The following is a 25,038-nucleotide window of genomic DNA, read 5'->3' as shown; positions in this document are numbered from 1 at the left end:
CACAATAGAAATGGCTCCACAGAGCAGAACTGGGGTCATGGTACCAATATCACATGGTTAGTTCACTTTTCAGTCTTCTCGGTATTACCACTGTATTTCATCCTTAATTGTACTAGAAAAGTAAAATGCTACTCTACAACTTGTACTCAAATTACAGGGCTTCAGCTATCCTCTGTACTTGAGGTAGCATATTAATGGAAACTAGTTTTTTCACTACATTGTATCACTTGAATGATCAAAAAGATTCTAGTTCAAGTCAGTCTAAGGCTCTGAATTTTAACCTGCTTAACAACTTTCTAACTTGTTTATAATTTTCACTGAACAAACAAACAAAAACAAAAACAACAACAACACACACACACAAAAACTTCAGGACATTATTTTGGTAGCATGTCTGCAATATGTTTAGAATGGGAGAATAATTTTGCTACTTACCCTGAGAAATGCATCTAGAGATCCGTTTTCCATGAATTCTATTACAATCATGACAGGTTTCCCTAAAATTAAAAAACATATGTACATAAGAAAACAAAAGTGTTGCTTCAGAAAAATGCAACCTCAACTTCAAGGTTATTCTCCTTCTCATCCGAGATAAAACACACGGTGCGTTTTGAAAGACGGAATGCGTGAGAGTTTCGAAAGCTTCCAGGACTGCTGCTAAAGTCAAAGAGTCCTTAAATGTCTAGAACATGGTCACGATTCAAAAAGTTAAACAATAAAAATCAATGTGTTCTTCTGACTCCTGCTTTGTGAACAAAACTCAGGGAAAATGTCACTTTATGTAAAGTATGAAGACTAAAACTGTACCGCTTCTATGGTTTCTGAGCTAAGGGGGGAAAGAAAAACTCAGATGCTTTAGCTATCAGATATTCTTTTATTCTAATCCTGCATTCATGTGATTTTTTTTTTCCTGAAGTGCTGACACAAAAGAAGAATTGTTTAGTCAGTACATACCAAGAAAAACATTCATTTAGAATGTGCAATATGTTCATACTTTGATTTTTTTACTATGTGTGAAATGACACTAATTTCTGACAGTCCACTTGGTAAATGAAAGGTATAATCAATATCTACCTCTTGTAACAACCCCCTCCAAATGGACAACATTTGGGTGGTCAAACTGCCCCATGATGCTTGCTTCGCACAGAAAGTCTCTCCTTTGTTTTTCCGTGTACCCGACTTTCAGGGTTTTTATGGCCACGGCAACATCTCTTTTCCCTGGAAGTTTCAAACGGCCACTGCACACTTCTCCAAATTCTCCTGAAGCAACAGAACAGGCAGATGTGTTTTAATTTCAGAAGTATTTCCTGTCTCAAAGTAAATGCAAATAATTCTTTAAAAGTACTTTTAAGCTTTTCTAAAGTCTGTTACACAAGCTACTATTTTTAAACTGAATTAACAAAAACTCTTTCAGAAACAAAATTTAGAATTAAAATTTGTTATCTAATGCACACTGCCTACTAAAGGGAAGGGAACATCACAGCAAATCGTAAACACTGCTACCTCTTTTATGATTTGAGGGGCAAATAGTTCTTCAAGATTTAAGAGTGTTGAATTCATATGCCCCATGACTGCTACATGAAATGGACTTGGACTGAAAATGTAACATTGTTATTAAAATACATTGAACACATAGAAACTAATATTCCTTTTCAATAATTCATGCATATTAATTTTCTACATGAAAACAAAGAGTACAAGAGCTACTGAATACCTTACAAGTACAAGAAAAAGAAAGAAAAATGAAAGCTTAGCAAGAAGATGGTAAATCAAGTAAGAAGAAATATATTCCAGCAAAATTCAGAAACATGCTAAATTTTTATAATACTGTTATTTCTTGAAGTCGAGGCCAAGCTTAAAAGATAGCTTACAAAAGGACAGTATCTTAAAAAACCAACAGAAGGCAAAAATGCACAGATTCTCTGTGTCACATGCTTCTTTTTCACTTTTTTCTCTCTTCAGATTTCACAAACAAGTACAGCCTCATTGCTTCCAACAGTTCAGGTAAATGCAAAAGCTCTATACTTGAGGTATAATTATTTGCCTGTCATTATGATGTATGACTTTCGATCTTGGCTAAATGGAAGAGCTGAATAAGGAAGCTACAACAGCCTTACCTGCACCAATCACACGCTCAATTTTAATACAGGAGGCATCTAGCTCCTTGGCGAATTGATGGACAGCTCTATTTGGGTCCTCATAGGTTTCAGGGTCAATGTAGGTTTTGGTGCCTGGAAATTTAACTGTAATGATGTAAGAAAGCATGACTGTGATGAAGCAAAGCCCTTATTGTGCAGTCAGCCCAGGAATTTCATTATGCAGAGTGCTCCTTGGAACAGGGAACTTGCTTCCACATCACCTGATTCACAGCGGTTTTAACAGACTACTTCAGTCTGCGGGTGTATAGGTATTATCTGCAAGCTTCTATAGGTTACATAAGATCCAGCTCATAGGTTACTAACTGAATTGCTTTTCCAGTAAATCAACAAAATACATCACCAAAATTCGCTGACATGACTTATCAGACTGGAGGTTTAATTAAATTCACTGCTATCATGGCATAGTTCAAGCCATACTGAGGTTAATAATGGACTTGGAAACACATTTGTAAATCTATCAGTCAGTCAATCAATCAAATACATACACTGGGAAAAGAAGACATTTCATATACAGGTAGCCTACTACACTGACAGCAATATTAAAAACATTTAGACATCTCACTTATTCTTTTGGTTTATTTTTTTTAAAAGACCAACCACCGTTGACATATACATAAAATTAATACAAGAAGTGAGGGCCACTATCACAGACTCAGAGAGAAATCTACTAAAAACACAGTTTCATTTTCACCTTACAGGGCAATAGAGGCCAGAATGTACAGAGTCCAGAGTAAAGTTAGAAAATTTACAATATTCCTGGGATCTGCTAACCATGTATGACACAGTTTGAAAGAAGAATGGTTTATATGAACTTTCATTTATAAGGCTCTGGAAGGAGGCAGCCAAAGTGCCTCAGAAAATGTAGTCAAGATTCAAACAGCATAGAATCATAAAAGTTGCAAAAGTTAAAATCTTCTTAAAATGCACCCAGAAGCATGCAGGTAACAGATAATGCTATGTTAACTTTAAATCAAATTCAGTTACAATAATGTATTCCAAGTCAATCATATGGTTAAAGACAAAGATAAGATAGGCATATATTTGGTTATATTAATGCAATGAAAAGAATTACACTATATCCTCAAAAAAACTTTATTGTTTTTAACAAAGCCACTGAACAATCTTTTCATTAAATCTCACTATTTGGAGAACAATATATTTCTTTATGTATTACACTGCAGCCTAACTGTGCTTATGTCATCACATTGAATTAAAATTATCTTTTAAAAATAAACACATAACAAACAAAAGGAAGCAGAATGTATGAAGGAAAATGGGATTTAAAAATCTTGATTTATTCTGCTGTAGTTGATTGTTTATCCAAAATTGATTGTCTTAAACAATTACTGTTCCAGTTTATAAAACTGACAGATGCTCATTTGTTACTAAAGCTGAACATGAAAAAAAAAACACAAGAAGAAAAGAGAGAGGGGATAGAAAGAGAAAAGAGAGAAGAAGGAGGTACAGGGAAGAGGGGGGAAGAGAAAAAGAGAGAAGGGAAGAAAACAATAGGTTAACCTCCTAGATTGGCAGGCAGATGGAGAATGAGCCATCTTCTCCCTTTTTATTCTCTTTCTTTCATAGCTTTTGTTTTGTTTTGTTTTGCGATAAGGGAGCTAGAATGGAGGTAACCTTCTGCATCTCAAACGGGGTCTCTGATGGTTCTTTATTCAAGCTGTCATAAAACATTTTGACAGGCCACAGCGATTTTGGCATAAAAACATGAAATACTGCCCAGCTTGGATTCAAAGACATTGTTGGAAGAAATGGTAGGAGGAAACAAAATGTAAATTGGAATTGCTTCACTGAACTCCTCCATTGTGTTTATATCTTTAAATGTAGTACTTGGGCCATGGAGAGTGGAGTGTGCCTGAAATAAACGGCTGGACATTCTATTACATTCTGTGCTCTAAAAGCTAGTTAAATGGTTGCTTTCATATTTCCGTAAAAATTCAATCTGGTGCCTTAGCACCTAAGAAAATTGTTTGTATACTAAAGGAATAAAAGGACACCTCCTTGCCAATAGCTGGTGACCATACTGCTGTACTTAGACACAGTCATGAAATCAAATAAAATGTCTGTTTCTTGTCAAATGATAAGAAAAGATATCCTTGTTAAAAGGGTGACTCAAAAATAACAGGGATTAACCAGAATAGGATATGTTAAGTGCACTTTGCTTCACTATTCCTTTAAAAATTGATTTTTAAAATAAAATATATTGATATAATTTCTGAATATTCTGGTCTGTTGCTTATCTCATTAAGACGGTGAGCTTTTCTGTGTTTTAGTAGCTCATTTACATTTCTCATGAGTGTTAAATATCTTAAAACCACCATAGATATTTTTGCTCTGGAGATGAAAACTGTATATTTATCAAGCTTATCTTGTCTACGTTAGCAAGTAAAACATGCCGCCCTATTTTTCCTAATTATAAACTGAATGTCAAATGTGAAAAAAGCAAATGGCATTAAAATATTAAAACTGAGTGATGACAATTAAGCATAAGGCTATATAAGTTTTACATGAGCCATATTTCAACTTACTTTCTGCATTAACCTGCAAGCTAAAACTACATAAACTAAAACATATTTGGTAATTTTGAGATGTCTCAGAAATACTCAATAACAGAAACAAAGGTGACATGCTGATTAAGACAATATTAAATGATTCTGTCACCAAATGATTCACATATGGGCAGAATCAGGACTGCAGGAACTATGGTCTTAAGTTACTCTCCTATATACATTTTAAACTAGCTATAAAAATGTAGGCATTCAAGATTGGAACCTCTTTTTCCTATCTGCGGAAGTGTTAAAATTATTCTCTCATGTCATGAGAGAGAAAAAAGTAACCTCCATTTTTTCTGTACATCCTCTAACTAAAAACTGCCTATGGCACTCTCACCGCCTGAGGCTGTTTTCTCCCAGGAAAATCACTGCTGGATTAGCAGTGGGGAAGCTCCAACATCAGGAGCACATCAAATAATCCCAGAGGGGTTGGTGATGGGATCACATGTATCCAGCCGTAATCAGGGGGAGACTTAAGTGTTATGAGGCCTCTACAAGTATGATACCTTCTTTAAGTAAAAAGGGATTATAAACACAGGATGGCTAGGGCTTTACCAGGTTCTGAACAGGGGTCTGTGGAAGTGAGGGGCCCTGGAGTTTAGGCTTCTTATTGAAGCCGTCCCTGGTCACACCTCTTACTGTAATTTGTAGTATCCCAAACACCCTTCCTGCCTTCAGTGGCTGGCAATCTAGAGTTTCATAATCAATTTAGATATGTATTATCTAAAGCCACTTCTATTTTGAAAGCTAGAGTCACAGTGCTAGTTCAACAAATAAAAAAACATTTAAAAAACTCAAAAATTGTGTCTTTAAATAACACATTTTTTCAATAGATGCTTATATAACCTGGTTATTTTAGATTGGGTGCATGACAATACCTTCTTAGATATTAACATAATAATTTGATAAACAATACAATAATAAATATAGTTCTTTTGCCATTTAAGAAATTTATCTATCCATAAAAAAATTCTAGTAAAGATGATTGCTACTAAGAAAAATAATAAGCAAAATTGTTCTTAAGAATTTCAAGGATTATCAGAACTAAAATCATTTGATTGTTAGATTTTTACTTTGGATGCATAGAGCCCTAACATTTACTCACGTGGCTCTCATTTTTTACTTGTCATCCATAATGAACAAGAATAAAAATAATGCATGTGGATATCTATTTTCCTTGGTTACCTAACCTCTATTCCAAATATGATTTCTAAAATGAATTTTTAAGAACTAGGTAACCCCAATCTACAGGAAAACATTGGAGGATTAAATCCTATTACTATAGGATTAATGTGTGGTAAAAATATCTATCAGTGATAGACAATGTATAGTAGCTGAAGAGAAAGTGGTTCCTTTAGCCTTTCAAGGTAGCATAACTCATTAGGTGGTAAAGCCTTCTAATTTGATAAGAATTCCTTAGCTAGAATGTGGGCCATGCAACATTTAATGGATTATTATTAGAATAGTAGGAAACATTTGAAAAGGAAAAATTGTGACATAAAGGCAGCTTAATATATCCTGCAGTTATATTAAAATTTCTTATGAGATTACATATTTTTTTTTAAATTCACATGATATGGTTTTCATTCTAAATATATTGTCAAATGCTTTAAAGCAGTACTTTGAGCTCATTATATAATTTCAAGGGTGATGCATTAGGAATTTTTTCATGCCAATATTAACAACCAGGTTTCTGTATTAATTGCAACATATAAAAGTAAAGAAAAACCAAACACTTACAATGAAAGTAAAGCTCTTCATCCCCTTCTTGGTCAGCTTTGCTATAACCACAGTGCCTGAAAAAAAAAATCAAATTTGTGACAAACACAATCAATGATGTTCCTTATATTTTTAAAATTCAGTAAAATACACCTTATTTATTTTACAACATGCTAGTTAGATATATAAACAAAATATAAAAACTTCCTGTTCATAGTTATAAACATAATAATAACATAGCAATTCATATGATTAAAAAAAGGCACAGAATATAAAGTATTTGTGTGAGACAATGTAGAAGGAACATATTTATAGATTTAGATTTATAAACGAGTAAATATTTGCTTCTACATTTTTTTTCCTGGAAAACAACAACAGATTTAAATGGTTTCCACAAACATTAACTAGAAGAATAATTTTTCCCAATAGAAATGACAATACTCATCCCCTAACTAAAGGCGATGATTAATTTCAAAGTGTATTTTGATCTTGGGAGGATGAAAACTTAGTGCCCTTTAATGTTTCATATCAGACAAAGAGTGTTTGCATTTACTATTCGAATGTACTAAATAATAAGCAATGGGGGACCTAATTCTGAAAAATCAAAAAGTTTTATCTCAGAGATGAGAAGAAATGTGTGTTCTACCTTCTTCCAATGATGAAGCCAAAGACCATGAACACCAGGATGATGGTCCCTGCAACGGCGACCACAGCGATGATAATGACGGGATTCTGCTCACTGGAGACGGCTGTGGCTGCAAACAGAGCAAAGGGGCTCAGCAACACTCAATACCAAGCAAGAACTCGAGAGGTTAAACAAAATCTTATCAACAGGAGATAGCGATGCTATCAAATTCACCTCGAACTTTAAATAAATGCATTATTTTCCATCAGTGTAAGTTTAAATGTTATTTTTGCATTTTAAAGAAGTGGTAAGAACAGTACTTCATCTATTTTATGTTCCTCAGCTATAAAAGAAACCTATAAAATACATCATTGAATGCCTATCTCTTGCTTAGTGATTGGAAACTTAGTTATGAATCAGAGATAGAGATCTTTGGTCTACAATTGAGATTAAATCCCTATTTTCCTCAGCAAGGAATGTGATCCTTCGAGGTCTGTTTTACTGGAATATAAAAAAAGAACCAAAATACATATTCTCTGTATTTTTTCAAAGTATCTTAAGTGCTTTATCTTTCATGTCATCAATATAAAATAAAAAATCATGTGATTACAGTCATCATCATGACTTGACAATTCGCCATAATGAAGAAGAGCAGAATTACTTGTATTAATTTGTAAAAGCATGCAATGCACACATATGAGAGTTTAAGATTACAGAGGAGGTTAGCTATGTATGAAAGAGCAAGCTTTCTGCAAGTACTTTAAAAAAGATTTCAGCATTATCTAATTGTAGACACTTCCTGCATGAAGCTGGGTGATTCTTCTATGCTCATTAAGACAAGCCCTGCTGGCCTTTTGGAGGGTCTCTCTGGGAATGGTATATGTTTACATGTCCTTTAAAGCAGCCTTGGATTCCAATTCTTCAGCAAGTCACATGGCGTTCCCACGTCCATTTTTCCAAATTAGTGTTTTACTTATATCACAATTTGCAATTGTCATATTTCCCTCAGAGTATTATAATTTCAATGCCAGTATAGCCTTCATAAAGTAATCAAAGAAATACAAAACAATAAAAATGTATATTCCACTAAATGATTCAGTTTCAAATATCATATAATATATAATGTCCAACTAATGTAGTTTGTTTGTTTCTGAAACAATCTATGGCAGTAATCTTTAATTTATGGCAGGATGGAAAATATTACTCCTCCTTGCTAGTGGCAAGGGACTGGGTCTCCAGAGCAGTAAATTATATGTAGGCAGAGTATGTCCTGCCACAATAGGCAGCATAAAGTTTTTTTGTGTGTGTTTGTTTTTGTTTTTGATTGGCCTTCCTTTAGTTTATCTATGTCTTCCTCCTTTTGACAACTCATCTCTTAATTTTGTATACCTATGCTAACTATAGATAGCTTTTACCCTGAAAAACCATATAAATAGCTCTGGTATAATAATTTCTGAACAAAGGTATTATACACACTTGCCAATTCAGTACCTGCTGATTTATCCCCAAGGGAACTAAATGAGGCAGGGGTTGCAGGGAGGTAACAACTTTTAAGATTTATTTTTGAATTACAGCTCAACAACAACAAAAAGATGATTTCAAGTTTTTTTGTTTGTTTGGTCGGTTGTTTTTATCTTTTTATTATGTGGTAAGAGAGGAAAAAGGATGGAGTAGTCTGTTCATGAAGAAGAAAAATTATACACATATGTATACAAAGTGTTTCTATTCAATCTATGTGTCCCATGGGTCTAATCCTTTGCTTGTCTTGGGTTCCGTTCTGCCCTCAACTTCAGAAACGTAACTCCAATGAGAAAACTGAACTCAGGTGCATGATGAAATAGAACTTGTGAATATTCATTTATATGTTTTTATATCTAGCCAGAGTCACACTTTAATCTTTCCATAGTCAACATCCATGGTTAATATTTTCAACTATTTCATGGGTAATAAAATTTAAAACTAAGTTACAGGTGCCATAATCAACACACCATGGTTTAAAAATGATAAAAACAGTAGAGTTGACTTTGCATTAGAAGGGGCTGTTAGGACATATGTGCAATGAAATCGTCTGTTTAACTTCTCTTTTCAAACAGTGCTCAAGTGACTTCTCTTCAGTGGCATCTTCCCTGCTGTTCTTCCTAGCACAGGGAGTCACGGTTTGCTGACACTAACAGCATTGGGCCATGCACTCTATCAGCACTTAACTGCATGGCTAGAATTTGTGTACAAGTCTGTCTTTCACTAAACTTTAAATTGAAAGTATCAACTATGTCATGTGTCTGTACATCTCTAATTCTTAACACAGTAGCTTGTGCTAAATCATTATTTCTCAAAGAATGGTCTGGGAAGCCTTGAAGATCCCTCAAGAGCTCTCCAGGAACGTGGAAGGCCAAAATTATTTTCATGTGATACAATGTAATTTGACTTTTTAAAAATACGTTTTTATTGATTTTTAGAGAGAGGAAGGGAAAGGGAGAGATAGAAACACCAGTGAGAGAAAAACATCGATCAGCTACCTCCTGCACGCCCCCTACTGGGGATTGAGCTGTCAATCTGGGCATGTTCCCTGCCTGGGAATCAAACTAGTGACCTCTTGGTGCATGAGACAAAGCTAAACCACTGAGACACACAGGCCGTGTTAATTTGACTTTTTTTACTCATATATGCTCACAAGTGCACAGAGTTTTCCAGAAGTTAGATGACATGGGATGACATCATCACCCTGATGGCTAATGGAATGTGTTTTGAAAAAATGTTTCAGTTTTAATTTCTGATGTGGTGAATATCGATAGATATAATCTCTACCAATAAAAGGGTCGTATGCTAATTAGACCAGACATCTTCCAGACATCCTTCTGGACAAAGCCATGGTAGCAGGGGCTGAGACAGAGGTGGTTAGGGACAATCAGGCTGGCAGGGGAGAGCAGTTAGGAGTGATCAAGCCAGCAGGGGAGAGCATTTAGGAGGATCAAGCCGGTGGGGGAGAGCAGTTAGGGATGACCAGGCCAGCAGGGGAGAGCAGGTAGGAGTGATCAAGCCAGCAGGGGAGAGCAGTTAGGGGAGACCAGGCTGGCAGGGGAGAGCAGGTAGGGGTGACCAGGACAGCAGGGCAGAGCACTTAGTGGCGACCAGGCCAGCAGGGGAGAGTAGTTAGGGGTGCAGGGATCAGGCCTAATCTGGCAGTCGGGCATCCCTCAAGGGGTCCCGGATTGGAGATGGTGCAGGCCGGGCTGAGGGGACCCCCCCCAGTGCACAAATTTCATGCACCGGGCCTCTAGTCCTATATATTAAAAGGCTAATAGGCAAATTGCCCCTGGACCGGGAGTTTGACTAGAGTTCAACTGGGAGTTCTACTGGGGGCAGGGCTGCCCAGCCAACCACCCACAACCCCTCCCCCCTGCCAGCCCCCCCCAATTGCCCCCCCCCAATCGGGGGGCAGGGTCGGCTGGCCAACCTCCCATGGCCCCAGCTGTCCTGATAGGTCCTAATCGGGTCAGGCTGGCCAGACCCCACCCATGCATGGATTTGTGCACAGGGCCTCTAGTACAAATAATACAAATCTTAATTCCTGAGACCAAAAAGCTTATATTGGTGTGCTCAACAATATAAGCTGACACTCAAGACTTTCTGTGTGCTGGGCACTGAACTTGGCACTTTGTGTACATTAATTTATTGAATCCTCAGAATGCCCTCTGAGTTGGGTGGTGGCTATTGTAGCACCCAAGGTACAGAGAAACAAGTCATCCAAAGTCCCACATCTGGACATGGCAGAGCTGAGATGTGAAACCAGGAATATGTCTACTCACACAGATTGATACTGATAATATGTTCTAAATTGATGACTTTTAGTTATTTATTTGTTCATTCATTGAGTGCTTTCTATGTGTCAAGCACTAGCAAGACAATAGTAAGAAAAGGATATGTAATCATTCTTTCATCAACTATATATTCCAGGGGAAGAGAATATTCTTACGCTAAAAATTGCCAAATCCTTTCTAATGCAAACATCGATTTTTAAGATTTATTTCATGTAATCATTCAGGTTCCACTACTTCATCTTACTCTCTCTGAGTCTTATTTGCTTAATTTTTATATAATGAGAATAATATGTACAAATCTCAGCACCCAATTCACAGTAGTTTATAAAGTTCTCAAACCTATTTGGAAAATATTTTAAAAACCATTTTGAAAATATATTCAAACATAGGATAAAAATATTTTGCAATTTTTCAAACCTAATAGTTTAACTGATAAGAAATGTGCAGGTAAATATGAGGTAATTGGTGTTTTTAAGTTTAAATTATTCATTGGAATTTGGAAACATTATTTGAAGTGTTTGATTACACTAGAAATCACAAATATCATGAGGTCTATCTAAGTTGAAGACTATGAGAATGCATTTAACACAAGACCATGCAAATGCTTAAACGTTGAAATCTCAACTTAAAAATTCTTTAATGTTTTTGGATGTTTAAATGTTAAATTCTCAACTTAAAATTCTTTAATGTTTTTGGGGCCGTTGAACTTATTCTCATTTTTAAATTTACATACTCCATTTAAAAAATAATAAAGAATAATGGCATTAATTTTATAACATTATATCTACAATTATAAAAACATAATTTATATTTCAAATTTACTTCAATGTTTTATTCTGTGAGGTTCTGAGAATTACTGCTTAGTTTAAAAATATAAAAAAAAAAATTTCCTAGCCAGTGTTGTTCAGTGGTTGAATGTCCACTCATGCACTGCGAGGTCATGGGTTCCATTCCTGATCAGGGCACATGTCCGGGTTGTGGGCTCTCTCCCCAACAGGGGGCATGCTGAAGGCAGCCAATCAATGTTGATGTTTCTCTCTCATTGATGTTTCTATCTCTCCCTCTGCCTCCTTCTCTCTCTAAAATAAATTAAATCATATTAAAAAATAAAGATATAAAACATTTTGAAAGACAAATACTGTTAGCAAATTTAACAATCATTAGGTAATATAAAGGATATTTAGTCTACCTTTAAAAGAGTGTGAAAATATTTTTCTGAAGTCAAAATAATTCTTTGATCAAAATTTTATTAATTTATTTAAAAATATTTTATTAAAATTGAGGAAAGAAAATAATATATTTTTTAATCATTTTTGTTTAGAATTTTGTGGAAATTCTAGATTGGCAAGATGGTGATGAGGTAACAGCTGGTGAACCATTGCCTGAGCAGTGACATCAGGAGAAATAAAAACATTTCAGAATACAAAAGTACACACTGAGACCTCAGCTAGCTGAAGAACAACCAGCAGTGGAACTCAAGCTGTTCTGAACCTGCACTCTGATGATAAACTAGGACACCATCTAAGAGACTTCTGTTTCTTTGTGATACACTATAGACACATGGATTGTTGTGTTCTTATGTTGCATTATAAAGATAAGCAAAATGATAAAGGGGATACAAGATATTGGTAACATTTTATTTTTATGCTGAGTGGTAGATGCAGAGATATACATTTAAAAATAGTATTTCATATATATGTTAAGTATATTCTTTAGTGTGCTTGAAATATTTCACACAAAAAAGAAAAAAAGTGATAAAAAATAAACATAAATGCATGTTCTAAGAACTTCCTGAGCTCAATTTTTGAAGTTATTACCAAAGGGTAAGTAACGTAAAATTACTTGCCCTTTGGTAATAGATCCTCACATATCATCTTTCTCTGACCTACCCTGGTGTGCATCCTGGCTTCCCTTGGGGTTTCTAAAAAGAAGCGGCTTTGGCTGATAGTAAATCATTTGACTGATAGAGTAAATTCATTTTGGGGTCTACACAATCACCCTGTTTATTGAACAAGTCCTGCTTCTGTTCCTACTTTTTCAAATAAACTCAGTATGTGTTAAAGAAACTATTTGAAATCCCCCGTTTCTAACATTGTAAAACAAAACTGCACATTTAACAGTATTATCCTGAATAACCTTTACAAAGTACATATATCTGCAGACATATTTACCTTTAAAAGTAAAAATTATCTTAAACCAAATCATCATCCCCAATAGTTAACAAAAAATGCAAGGGTTTAAAAATATAGAGTAAGAATCCAAATCAAAGGTGGTAATTACCTTCAAACATTTTACCTGTAGCTTCCTCTAGCGTAGCCACGTCAAGCCTGGGGCTGTAGCTCCCATACCCAGCGGCAGTGAAAGCCCGGATCTGGAAAACATACACTGTTCCTGGCTTCAGGTTGTTAATGGAGGCTGAAGTGGACCTGGTTTTTACGGTCGAGTAGGTACGTTCCCTTTGATCCTGGAAACGATACATACAGGGCGTATTTAACCGTGACCGCAACGAGGCAGTGTGACAGCCAATTTTTGCAATTTATTTCAATTTGCTGCATTGTTATTATAAAGGCTACATCAGATACTCTGTGGAATATTGCACATTGAGTTGTTTCTCAAATAATACGTAAATGTGAGCACATGCCTTTGTTGCATAAATTTCAAAGAGAAATATTTTTGTTTAAACATTTATGGTATTTGGAACTTTCGCTTGGTTGGTCGAGGGCAGAGTGGCAAGAACTAGTTACCCCTAAAGAAAGTAAAATGCCCTAGTGACCAAGACATGGGTACACACCTGTAAAATCTATGGTTTAGTAGAGGTTTTGACTTCATAAAATAGTTCTTTTAATATTTTTCCTGAATGTTACTTAGCAAGCAAAAACCATATGTGAAAAATGAAGAAAGCTATTAAATCAAGAAATTTAGCTAGCACTATTACCATAGTACTGCAGTTTTCAACAACCGTGTCACAAGAATTTTTAAAACATGCAATGCCTCACTATTTAGCCAGAGACACTGACCTCTTTTCTGTTAGATGGTCTAATAAAAAAAAATGACAACAGCAAACACAACAGTAAGTCTGGGGTGAATGCCTTGTCTTGAACCATAAATATATAGGTCATATAATAGAGTTGAATCTTATGGGTCATGTTGCATAAAATGGTTGCATTTAATTGGTTAATTCTTGGTACCAGAATCCTTATATACAAGTATAGGCCCCTGATTTTTAAAAAATTCACGTTGGAGCAAAAAGGGTAGATAATTACTATTATTCATTTTTTAAAATCAATCAAAATTATACTAATTTTTATCAGATTAGCAAAAAATATACTTTTTGTTGTGCCACATAATTTTAGTGGTTTCTGCGTGCCATGAGATGAAAAAGGTTGAAAATTGCTGCCATAGTGACATTATCAAATGTTTTCATTAAAACTGCATTTATAACAGAATAAAACCACTTTTATAATATATAAATTAAAGGAATATTTTAAATTAAAAGTATTATATAAAAGTCAAAATATTGTATAATTTATGGCTTAACAATATTTTAAACAATATAATTTAGTTCAATTTCCTCATTTTTCAGATATATAAACTGAGGCTTACAGAGTTTAAAAATGTGACTTTCATATTATATATGACTAAGACCCAATGCACGAAATTTGCGTAAGGGGCTTGGCCCACGCAGTCCTGGCTTCAACTGGAAGGTCATCTGGAAGGATGTCCGGAAGGTCATTCAGCTGTCCAGTCTAATTACCATATTATGCTTTTATTATCATAGATTATTATAGATAGATAAGCTTAAGAATAAAATAAATTTTAAAGTTCAAGAATATGAAAACTCCATCAAAACAATGTGCAAATGAATACAAATTTAAAACTTAATTGATATGCCTCTAATGGGCTATTTATGAAAAAAGTAATAAAAACTGCTCATCCAAATATACAATTTTAGAGAGTTTATTATTTGTTCTATATTAAATTCCTGCGCTCAACTGTGACTGTCAATAAAACTCTCATTGAAATCTGAAAATGTCAGTCTGGTTGTTTGATTTTTCTGCACATTAGTATTTACAAAAGTGTAAATAACTGTATATCCAAACTATATTTGTGATTAATAGTGAAACTGATTTGTGATTGTTTTCATTATAATCATTCATAAAAAATGATAGTTGGTATTACAAATATGCATTTATTTAAAACTAAACAAGGCATAACTAATATTAGATGACATAATGATATATATACATGTGTGTATATGTATACACCAGGTATGTATATATCATGTGTTTACATACATTATATGCAATACAGTGATTCCCTTTTAATTATTGCCTAATTTGTAAGTTCAGAGAATGTACATACATTTTATTTCTGTCATGTAAAATAGAAAAGGAACTATGTGAGTAAGGATTTGCAAAATATCTTGTTTCACTGTGAGAAACTTCACTCTCATTTACCTTGTAACTTACATTTAAAAATGTATTTTATTGTTTTTGAAATTTGATGAATTTCAGAAGGGATTATAACTGTTAGAGCTCACTGGAAAACAGACATAAAAAACAACATTAAAAACAAGGATTCCCTCAGAAACACATTTTTGATGGGATAAAAATGTTTCCCTCGTACAAAGTGAGGTATTTAAAATGTAACTTTGGCAGTGGTGTCAGGAATTTATAAAGGAAATAATAAGTCAAAATATTGTAAACTTAATAAGATGTAATCTTAAACTATCTGTTTTTGCTTCAAAAGGAAAAATATTATCTATTGCCAATGCACTAGTGCATGTTAAGTATTCATTCAAGTAGATCAGCCCCAAGTTTTTCCAGTTTTAAGTTCCTATTTTTAAAAGCTGTCTAAATGGTCAAAATAACCCTGGCTGGTTTGGCTTGGTGGATAGAGCATTGGCCTGTGGACTGAATGGTCCCTGGTTCAATTCCGGTCAATGGCATGTGCCCGGGTTGTGGGTTTGATCCCCAGTGGGGAGTGTGCAGGAGACAGCCGATCAGTGATTCTCTTTGATGTTTCTATCTCTCTCTCCCTCTCCCTTCCTCCCTGAAATCAATAAAAATATATTAAAAAATAAATAAATAAATGGTTAAAATAGTTTTATATATATATATATATATATATATATATATATATATATATATAGTAGCACTTCAGCTAACTCACAAGTCAATAATAGTAACACTTATTATTACTATTACTACTAGTAATAACAATAGTTTCCATGTTTCAAACCTCAAACCAGGTCCTTCTGTGAGGTAGAGCCTACATAACAATTTGTGACCAAGGGCACCATGCCCCGCCTCTCTCCAGACAGGTCAGAATAAATGCACTCATATGCTCGCACATGTCACTATTTATTAAAATGTAGCAAATATGGAGATAAAGAGGCAGCACTTGGGTTTTTGCATACTATTTTTCATGGAGAAACGAGTATAAAGAAGTGGTCTTGGACATGATTAACATAACATAGATGAAGTAAATTTCACAAGGAATTTAAAGAAGTAGACTATCATCAGCTGATTTAGAGAATATTGCAAAGTTATTGCAAAAAATATTAATTTTCAAATTACTAAATAATTTTAGGCCATCATCGTATCACTGAAACCACACAAATAAAATAAATCATTAAAGGTCCAAGCAGACATCCTAAAATAAACATTTTTCAAAAATGCATTGGGCTGTGTGGTTTGGGTGGCACTAAAACATGCTCCACCTAATTATTATGATTTCAAAATCTGAATAAGTAAATATATTACTAGAGGAATATTTTCATTTGTGTAGCAGAAACTGAATACACAGAAATTATAATAATAAATCATAGTTTCAAGGAGATAATGATCAAAACTGGCTAAAATTAACTAACAATTCTGAAGTACCTCCGAAGAGTTGGCAGAATGACCAACTTTAGCCTGCAGTGCAGTAGGACGACACCAGACACACGCCGTGGTACATTTCCTGTTCCTGGTACTTACTTTCTCGTAATACTTGATTTCATATTCGGTGATGACTCCATTGGGATGCTCTGGCTCCTGCCAGGAAAGCTCCACACTCCGCTGTAGCACTCGCTCCTTCATGACTCCGCTCACTTGCGAGGGAGCTGTTTGGACAAGATGTGTCAATAAACAATGAGAAAATGCACAGGATGCCTCGAATCAAATGTCACCACTGATCAGTTCCATGCTGTGCCAGTTTCATTAAGGTAAAAGAAAGCACCTTTTCATAGCTCACAATTCAGAAGGTAATGAATATTCAAACAGGACCTTATTACTGTTCATAAACCTTAATAGGAATTTAAATTAAAGTGCAAACAGCAGAAGATAGCATTGTTCAAGTTAGTGAAAAATGGAAATGCAGGGGCTGAGAATGACAATTAAGCAAGTGAATGCTAATTAAGGCTACAAAATATGATTTCAGATTAATCTCCAGTGATAAACTAAGTCCAAATATTTATTTCACATGCAACAGCAATATGCTTATAAAAGAAAAAAAATAATTTAGTATCGTGCAAGAAAAAGTATATGAAATGGCTACTTTAATCTTCAATGAAAGGGATCACACTTTAAAAAAATGTTTTTATGTTTCATGGGTGTGTGTGTATTCCCAAAGAATTCCAATTAACCTTGGCAAATTTTTTTTTTTACACTTTATTTGGTCAAGGGCAAGAAAATGCTAAAGCTGCTGGTATTCAAATATGCGTGTGAAAACACATATATACTCTTGCACGTGTAGTTTATACTTAGGTAACCTAGGCCTCAAGCTTTGAAAGAAGCAGCTCGAGCTATAATTTTTCCTTCTCTTTCTATATAGATAATAATATGCTTAGAGCTCTTTCATTCTAATTAGTGGCATATACTCTCTTTTGGTAGCTAAGACTGTGGAATGCAGCAAACTAATTTGCTCTGTCTAATTTGCTCAGTGATGATTAACTAGTTGTCTTCTCTGTCTAAATGAGGAGCTGCACTGGCTTGGCTGAATTTCAGGGGGGTCATTATGTTCCATGTATCGTGCTCTATCTCATCCTGTAAAATATTTTCAGGCTGTTAATTTAATTTTCAGATGTCCAAATTTGTTAATAATCCCGCTGACAGAAAAGCAATTATATGGGGCCAAAGCTGTTTAAGCAAGTTTCTGATGTTTATCCTCTTGGCTTTATTTTGCTTCTTCTCTTTTTTAATATTTTCTTGTATCAATGTCTAGAGAAAACATTTTTCACTGCTTTCTGGCTTGGCGGTTGGGAGGGAAGGACATGGAAGATGCATGACTCCCATTTCCTCACAGATTACTAACAAAAGCATAACTAGGGAAGATTAAGTGGAACAACTTTTGCTTTCGGGGGATGCAGCTGAAGTACTCAACACGCTGTGCTTACAGAATCAATGTGTGTCTGATGTTTCCAATGAAGCAAATTTCTAATAAGAAATCTTATTTTTGCCACTTTTAAAACCTGATTATATGCAGGGAAGAAGCACTTGTTTCTAAAGCGATTTGCCTCTCTACCCAGAGCATGCTGGGCATATCTCAGCCCACTGTGATGTTCAGGAGGCTGCTTCCTGGGAAAACAAACCCCACCTAAGCATGAGGTGAGATTCTACAAAGTAAATGATCTCTAATTGTCTAATTTAGGTAAAATCATTCAGAAAAATCTGTATTTTAATTCTAATTAGTAAAAATAGAATGCCACAGCCCAGATAAGAATACCATAATAGTCGACACCCTTAATTACCCTATAAAGCTGCTGGTTTACAACACAGCGTGTGCCATTTGGAAATAGGTTAGCTGAAAATAGGTGTGAGACCTAGTCAGTACCAATCTCTAGGTCTCTTTCAAATAACACACATAGCTAAATGTGATTTCCGGCTAAGTCAAACTGTAAGACATTTTGAGTAGCTTCTGTCCTTAATTATTAAGGTGAAGGAAGCAGAAGACACTGAATTTTCCAAGGTTTGGAGGCACTTGGTGTATAAATTTACCTCATTTAGTTTCTGATATGTTATAGCAAGATCTAAGTATAGACAGACTGGATTTCTGCAAGTTACACACTAAAATGATATTCATTGTTTCATCCTGGAAAACCAATAAAATTATGGTAATTGGGGGTTGGGGGAGAAATGCCTAAAGTACTTTTCACATGGATAGTATTTGGAAACCTGCGTCGGCACTAACAGTGCAGTGTGCTACCCGCCCCCCCTCCTTTTGTACAAGCAGCCGTATCTGTGACTATACTCCTGATTTTCTATTTCCTTTTTTAAAAAATTATCCCTTGGTGATACTGTAGCAAGTCACACATTTGAGAGGATCAGAGAAAGAAGTACTAGCACATGGCCCTAGAGAATAGATAAATTGCATGATAGGAAAAATCTTTCCCTGTCTTATGTCCTTCAAATACAATATTTTGGTACAGGAAAACTGATAATATTTTCCCTTGAGTTTCAATATCATAGGCATTAAGGATATACAACCCAAAGATATATAGCTAAGCTAATCAGATTCTAATAGGGTCATTACTTTCAGATAATTTTATGTGTACAAGTAAAATTGAAGTTGCATAATCTTAAAACTCAATGATTTCTATGGTGAATATATATATGATCTACTAGATTAATCACATTGTTACAATGTCCCTAAAAAAATACTCACACACCAAAATATTCAATTTACCACAATCTAAAGTTCATTTTGAAAAGAATATGTACACAATTACATTTTATACATAGTTAACAACCAAGTAGGTGCTGTGACACTTAAATTGTAATTTCCACAATTATCAAGGTGAAAATAAAATATATTATAATCAGAATTGATTTGAAGTTAATAAGTAGTAACCAGCAATAATAAATTCCCTAAATTGAAAAAGTAGAAAAAATACTTCATATAGAGGAGGTTTTAAACATGATTTTTTTAGTAGGGTTTTTAACAAATGATTAACAGATTCATTTCTCACCTAAATTTCTTGATATATGCATATACAAAAATTAATTTTAACTGAAAAAACAGATGGAACATTTTTGCCCTTAAAATCTTCACGACTTATTGAGACATATCTGGAGTCTGTACAAATGACAGTGAAAGATGACCTTAGGAAATTCAGAAGATGGGTTCCGTGGCTCAAAGGGGTAAATTTCAACAGTATGAAAACAAGGTTGATAAAGTTGATGCAACAGGAATGCAAAAAACTAATAACAGACGGAAGGTAATTTGTGGGCTGGGTTTGTTAGTGTGAGCCTTTGAATTCAAAAAATAATCAGTAAGAATGTCAGGTTTATGAAAAGACTTGAACCAATCAACAATTTACAGATATTGCACTTCAAGCATTCATGCATGACTTTTGATCTTAATCAATTTATAATTAAAATCCAAATACAAAAGACACATTTAAATTTTAAGATGAAATATATTTATAAAGGCTCCATTCTCCCCCCCGCCCACCCCCAAATGTTAAGTTTGCCTTCATGCATGGAAAAATTTCCTAGCACAAAGTAGGGAGAAATACAATATTAAAACATAGTGTAGGAGGCTATCCAAAGATATCCATAGTCTAATCTCTGGAATACGTGAATGTGCAACAGTATATGGCAAAATGGACACTGCAGATGTAACAAAGGTTCTAGATCTTACAATACAGTTATTATCCTGGATTTCCCCCCGTGGGTCCAATCTAATCACATCAGCATGTAGAGCAGAGACATTTCTCCAGCCAGTGTCAGAGAGGTGCTGCTGAAGGAGAAGCCAGGGAGGTGTGAAGCAGGGGAGGGTATAACCATAAAGGAAACATAAAAAGATACGGGGACAGCCTTTAGGATCAAAGACTGGTCCTGGCTGACAGAGGCAGGGAAACAGAGGCCTAGATTCTACAAGTGCAAAGGCCCTGGATTCTGGCAACAATATGAATGAGCTTGGAAGCAGGTTTTCCCCAGTCTCCGGATAAGGGCCTGGCCCAGCTAACAATCTAACCCCACCCAGTGAGGCTGTCAACAGAGCATCCAGCGAGAGCCCCGCAGTGCCCAGATCTCTGACCACGGAACTGGGAGATAATAAACAGGTATCGTTTTTAAGTTTTTGTAGTAATTTTTATGGTAGCAATAGAAAACCAATTCGTATAGGTAGTAAAGCAAAAAATACACTTACTGGTCTGTTTATAAAGTCTATGAAAAAAAGGTTAGTGATAGGATAGTTTGATAATGTGATATGTCAAACTTCATGTTGCAATAACATGTAGCCAAAAACTTTTATCTTAATTAGCACTCAAAACACAATGTCTTATAGGAAAGAAATCTTCACTGTATATTAAAAAAACATTCTTTGTGGTAGAACTTTAGTGAAGCTCATGAATTTTATTTTGGATTTAAAAAGCAATTTATACTAGTTGTCATTGTTACTTCACTTAAATGCTCTCATTGAATTTCAACGAAGAATGGTGAGTGAAAACATAATATTTGTATTTCTAAAGAATACAATGAGGTAAGATGGGTCAACAAGCATGGAATGACCTTTTGCCATGCATTTCAAGTTGTTAAGTCTATTGACATTTGTTAGGTTTCCATTAAATAAATACAAAAAGTGAAAATGAACAAATCTTTAGAACAGTCAAATGCAAATCTGACAGTAACAGAATAATAGTCCTTACTGAATGCTTTTGTCACTGCACAGTAGGGCATTCATTTTTAGCAACCCTTTGAAATCATAAATATGTGTTTTATTAGCAGCTTAGTGTTTTTAACACACAACTTTTAGCTTCCTTACTCTTCCCCACGGGTGTTTCATTTTTGCACCGCAGAAAATGTACATATAAAAACACATATACATTTATTTCAATAACAAAACACTAGGCCACAGCACAGAGTTGAGTATCATGTACCATATCAATTCCATTTTGGGGGTATGTAGGAACAGGTAAAAAAATTCTAACATGTGATTTCACTGAACTTTAATTTCCTGACTGTAAACAAAGGGGTTAGTAGTAATATGATGAGCAATAACCATAAAATTTATCTAACAAAAAGGAGCACAAGAACTAAGGGCAATTGAGCCCACAGCAATTATGAGCAATCAATGTGTGATAGATGTCTGTCAAATTATTTTTGATAAGAGAGAAGCATGATTTGTAGCTTAAAAAACCCATAAAATCTCATTTAAAATACATAGTTGAGAAAAAATCAGTATAAAATGAAGTTATCTTTTTTAAAACTTAAATTATGTTATTTTCATTGCTATCTAACATACCAATTAGAATGACTTTTATTCAAAATGTAAAATACACAATTATAATAAGATATATCACAGAATGAATTTCTAAATATACTGAAGCACAATAAACTGAAAAGACAACTTAAATACAAGTAAAACTAAGATCTGAAATTTTTTAATGGAGCCAATACATTTTCAGTAAGATAATAAAACATAACAGGAACTATGAAAGTCAGTATTGTACTATTTGATTAAGAACAACCTTGCTCTTGAAAGCAATAGTTACAACATGGTCAGACAATACATCTTTCTGAGAATAAAGTTTTCCCTGTTATGATCAGATGATTGGTAACCAATTGTTTGGATATTTAATGAATTACTATAGGAGCTAGCACTTCCTGGCAGAATCTCTAGGCAAAATGCTTTCAGGTCAAAGAGATGAGGATTGTGGGGAAAGCTGTGTGGCTCTCAGTTGGTTCTAAACACACATTGAGCCCATTGCTAATCTCAGTTTAAGTACGGACTAGCATTCTAATTGATGAGGGGTTAATTTGTAAATCCTGGTGCATTTGTGTTTTCATAGGATTGCAATGTAATTGTAACTTTCAATGTAAATAAAATAAAATAATATTTTGTAAAGAGTAGGCACACATTGTTGGCCTATGAGGAGATAGAAACGTAGCTCAGATGAACACCTACCTCAGCAAGCACTTTATTGTTGCTGCTTCTTTGCAGACTCCTTGAAGATTTTTTTTCTGGTTCAGGTTACTTATCATATACTAGCATGTTCAGTAGCAATGTCTTTTAAACACAGTCTAGCCTTAATCTAAGTACCCTTCCTTCTCTGTTACACTAACATGCTTACAGGTAAGAGCACTATAACAACCTTTTATTCATTTCTGATGAAAACTTCATTTGTTTATAAATTCAACAAAAATTTTTCATGATGGTAATAGTTTAAACAAAGAATTGCATGGGCTGCAAAGATGATGAGGCCACATTTCCCACTTTGAAGGAGATTTTAATGTAGAAAATAAGTTAGAATGTAAATGTACTCAATTTGAATGCACAATTAAACATCATAGCATAGATGAAGTATGAACCAAGTGCTAGCAAATTCTTGGGAGGCAGTAAAGAGTAAAACACAAAAGCATTCCCTGTAACACAGTGTTTGACTGGTATAAGTATATGTTTAAACCAATGATCAGGAATGTTGCCATCATGTCTATGACCTGCAACAGGTAACTTTCTATCCATCAATAATAACAGCCGGGTTCAAGACTGGGGCCATGATTTTCTCTTTAGAGGCCTCCACCAATAAGTCACCTTCACTGAATCATTCTTCCTCTGCTTCAGCTAACACAGAATTTTTTCCAATTACAATTTACATTAAATATTATTCTGTATTAGTTTCAAGATGTATAGCATAGTGGCTAGAAAATCATGCACTTTACAGAGTTGGTCCACCTGATGTTTCAAGCACCCAGGTGGGCCCACACATAGTGATTATGATACTACTAACCATATTCCCTACGCTGTAACCAACATCTCTGTGACTGTTCTGTCACTACCAATTTATACTTCTTAATCCCTTCACCTTTTCCACCCAGCTCCCCAAGTCCCCTCCCCTCTGTCAGGCTGTCAGTCTGCTCTTTGTACCTATGAGTCTGTTTCTATTTTCTTTGTTAGTATAATTTGTTATTTAGATTCCACATATAAGTGAAATCATATGGTATTTGTCTTTCTCTGACTTATTTCACTTAGCATAATACCCTCCAGTTCCATCCATGCTGTTGCAAAAGGTATGCTTTCATTCTTTTCTTGGCTGAGTAGTTTTCCATTGTGTAAATGTATCACAGCCTTTATATCCACTCACCTACTGATAGGCATTCGGGTTGCTTCCATATCTTGTCTATTGTAAATAACATAGCAATGAACAGAGGAGTGCATATATTCTTTTGAATTAATATTTTGGGTTTCTTTGGATAAATACCCAGAAAAAGAATCACTGGGTCATAAGGCCATTCTATTTTTAATTTTTAAGGAACCTCTACACTGTTTTCCATAGTGATTGTATCAATCTGCATCCCACCAGCAGTGACTAGGGTTCCCTTTTCTCCACATCCTCCCCAACACTTACTGTTTGTTGATTTACTGATGAGAGCCATTCTGACAGATGTGAGGTGATATCTTATTGGGATTTTCATTTAATATAGATTTTTTTCTAGAAACATATTTTCTATGCTGACAGCACTACACAATATAACATTTAATTATTTTATAGCTGTTTATCTCCTCAGTTATTCTGATGCTCCTTGAAGGCAGGACATTTAGAGAAGTACGGGAGGGTAGGACTGAAGAGCATGACCCCAGCTCTGCACCTGGGGTCCACTGCTTATTTGCAGATTGTGTGACCTTAAACAAGGAACAGGACATCCATGTGGCTCAGTTTTCTCAGATTTAAAATTCAATGTAGTTATAACTAGACTGGATACTTCATAAATAAAATTATTCTAGAAATTTAATATATAAATACATGTTAAACACTTAAAACCATTCCTGACACATGGTAGGAACTCAGAAAATATACAGGGTGGCCCCTAAAATGTGTGTAACACACTGAATAATTATAAAGGCAGTGTTTATTAAAACACATTTCATTTCCATTTAACAGCTGACAACTCATCTCATTTTCATTCCTTTTCAGGTTTAACTGATTTGAAATAATGGGTGAAGCCAGACTAAGCTTTAAACTAAGAAAATTTATCCTAAGTGCCACTAGCCTTTTTTATGGGAATACATAAAAGATAAAGTTTGTGGTATAAAAACGCCAACAGCTGATGGATTGACAAACACCGAACAGAATTACTCTTGATGTTTGTGATTTCATTGCTTCACGTTTATCAGCAGTGCCTGGACCAGAATGGTCATCAGTTTCAAAACAGGAATTGCAAAGG

General features: G+C 34.8%; 1 protein-coding gene across 1 annotated transcript in view; it reads right to left on the bottom strand.

The window, feature by feature from the left end:
* Positions 1 to 25,038, bottom strand: part of EPHA7 (EPH receptor A7) — a 170,963-nt gene that overhangs the window by 15,423 nt on the left and 130,502 nt on the right. The window contains 7 exon segments of the mRNA XM_080664002.1: positions 436 to 497; positions 1,075 to 1,260; positions 2,118 to 2,243; positions 6,467 to 6,522; positions 7,092 to 7,200; positions 13,169 to 13,352; positions 16,870 to 16,994. Coding sequence (XP_080520128.1) covers positions 436 to 497; positions 1,075 to 1,260; positions 2,118 to 2,243; positions 6,467 to 6,522; positions 7,092 to 7,200; positions 13,169 to 13,352; positions 16,870 to 16,994 — 848 coding nt within the window.

Source organism: Plecotus auritus, assembly GCF_963455305.1.
Source record: "Plecotus auritus genome assembly, chromosome: 4".
NCBI classification, from domain to species: Eukaryota; Metazoa; Chordata; class Mammalia; order Chiroptera; family Vespertilionidae; genus Plecotus; species Plecotus auritus.
The sequence above is the reverse complement of the archived record's forward strand: the minus strand, read 5'-3'. Positions and strand labels throughout refer to the sequence as shown.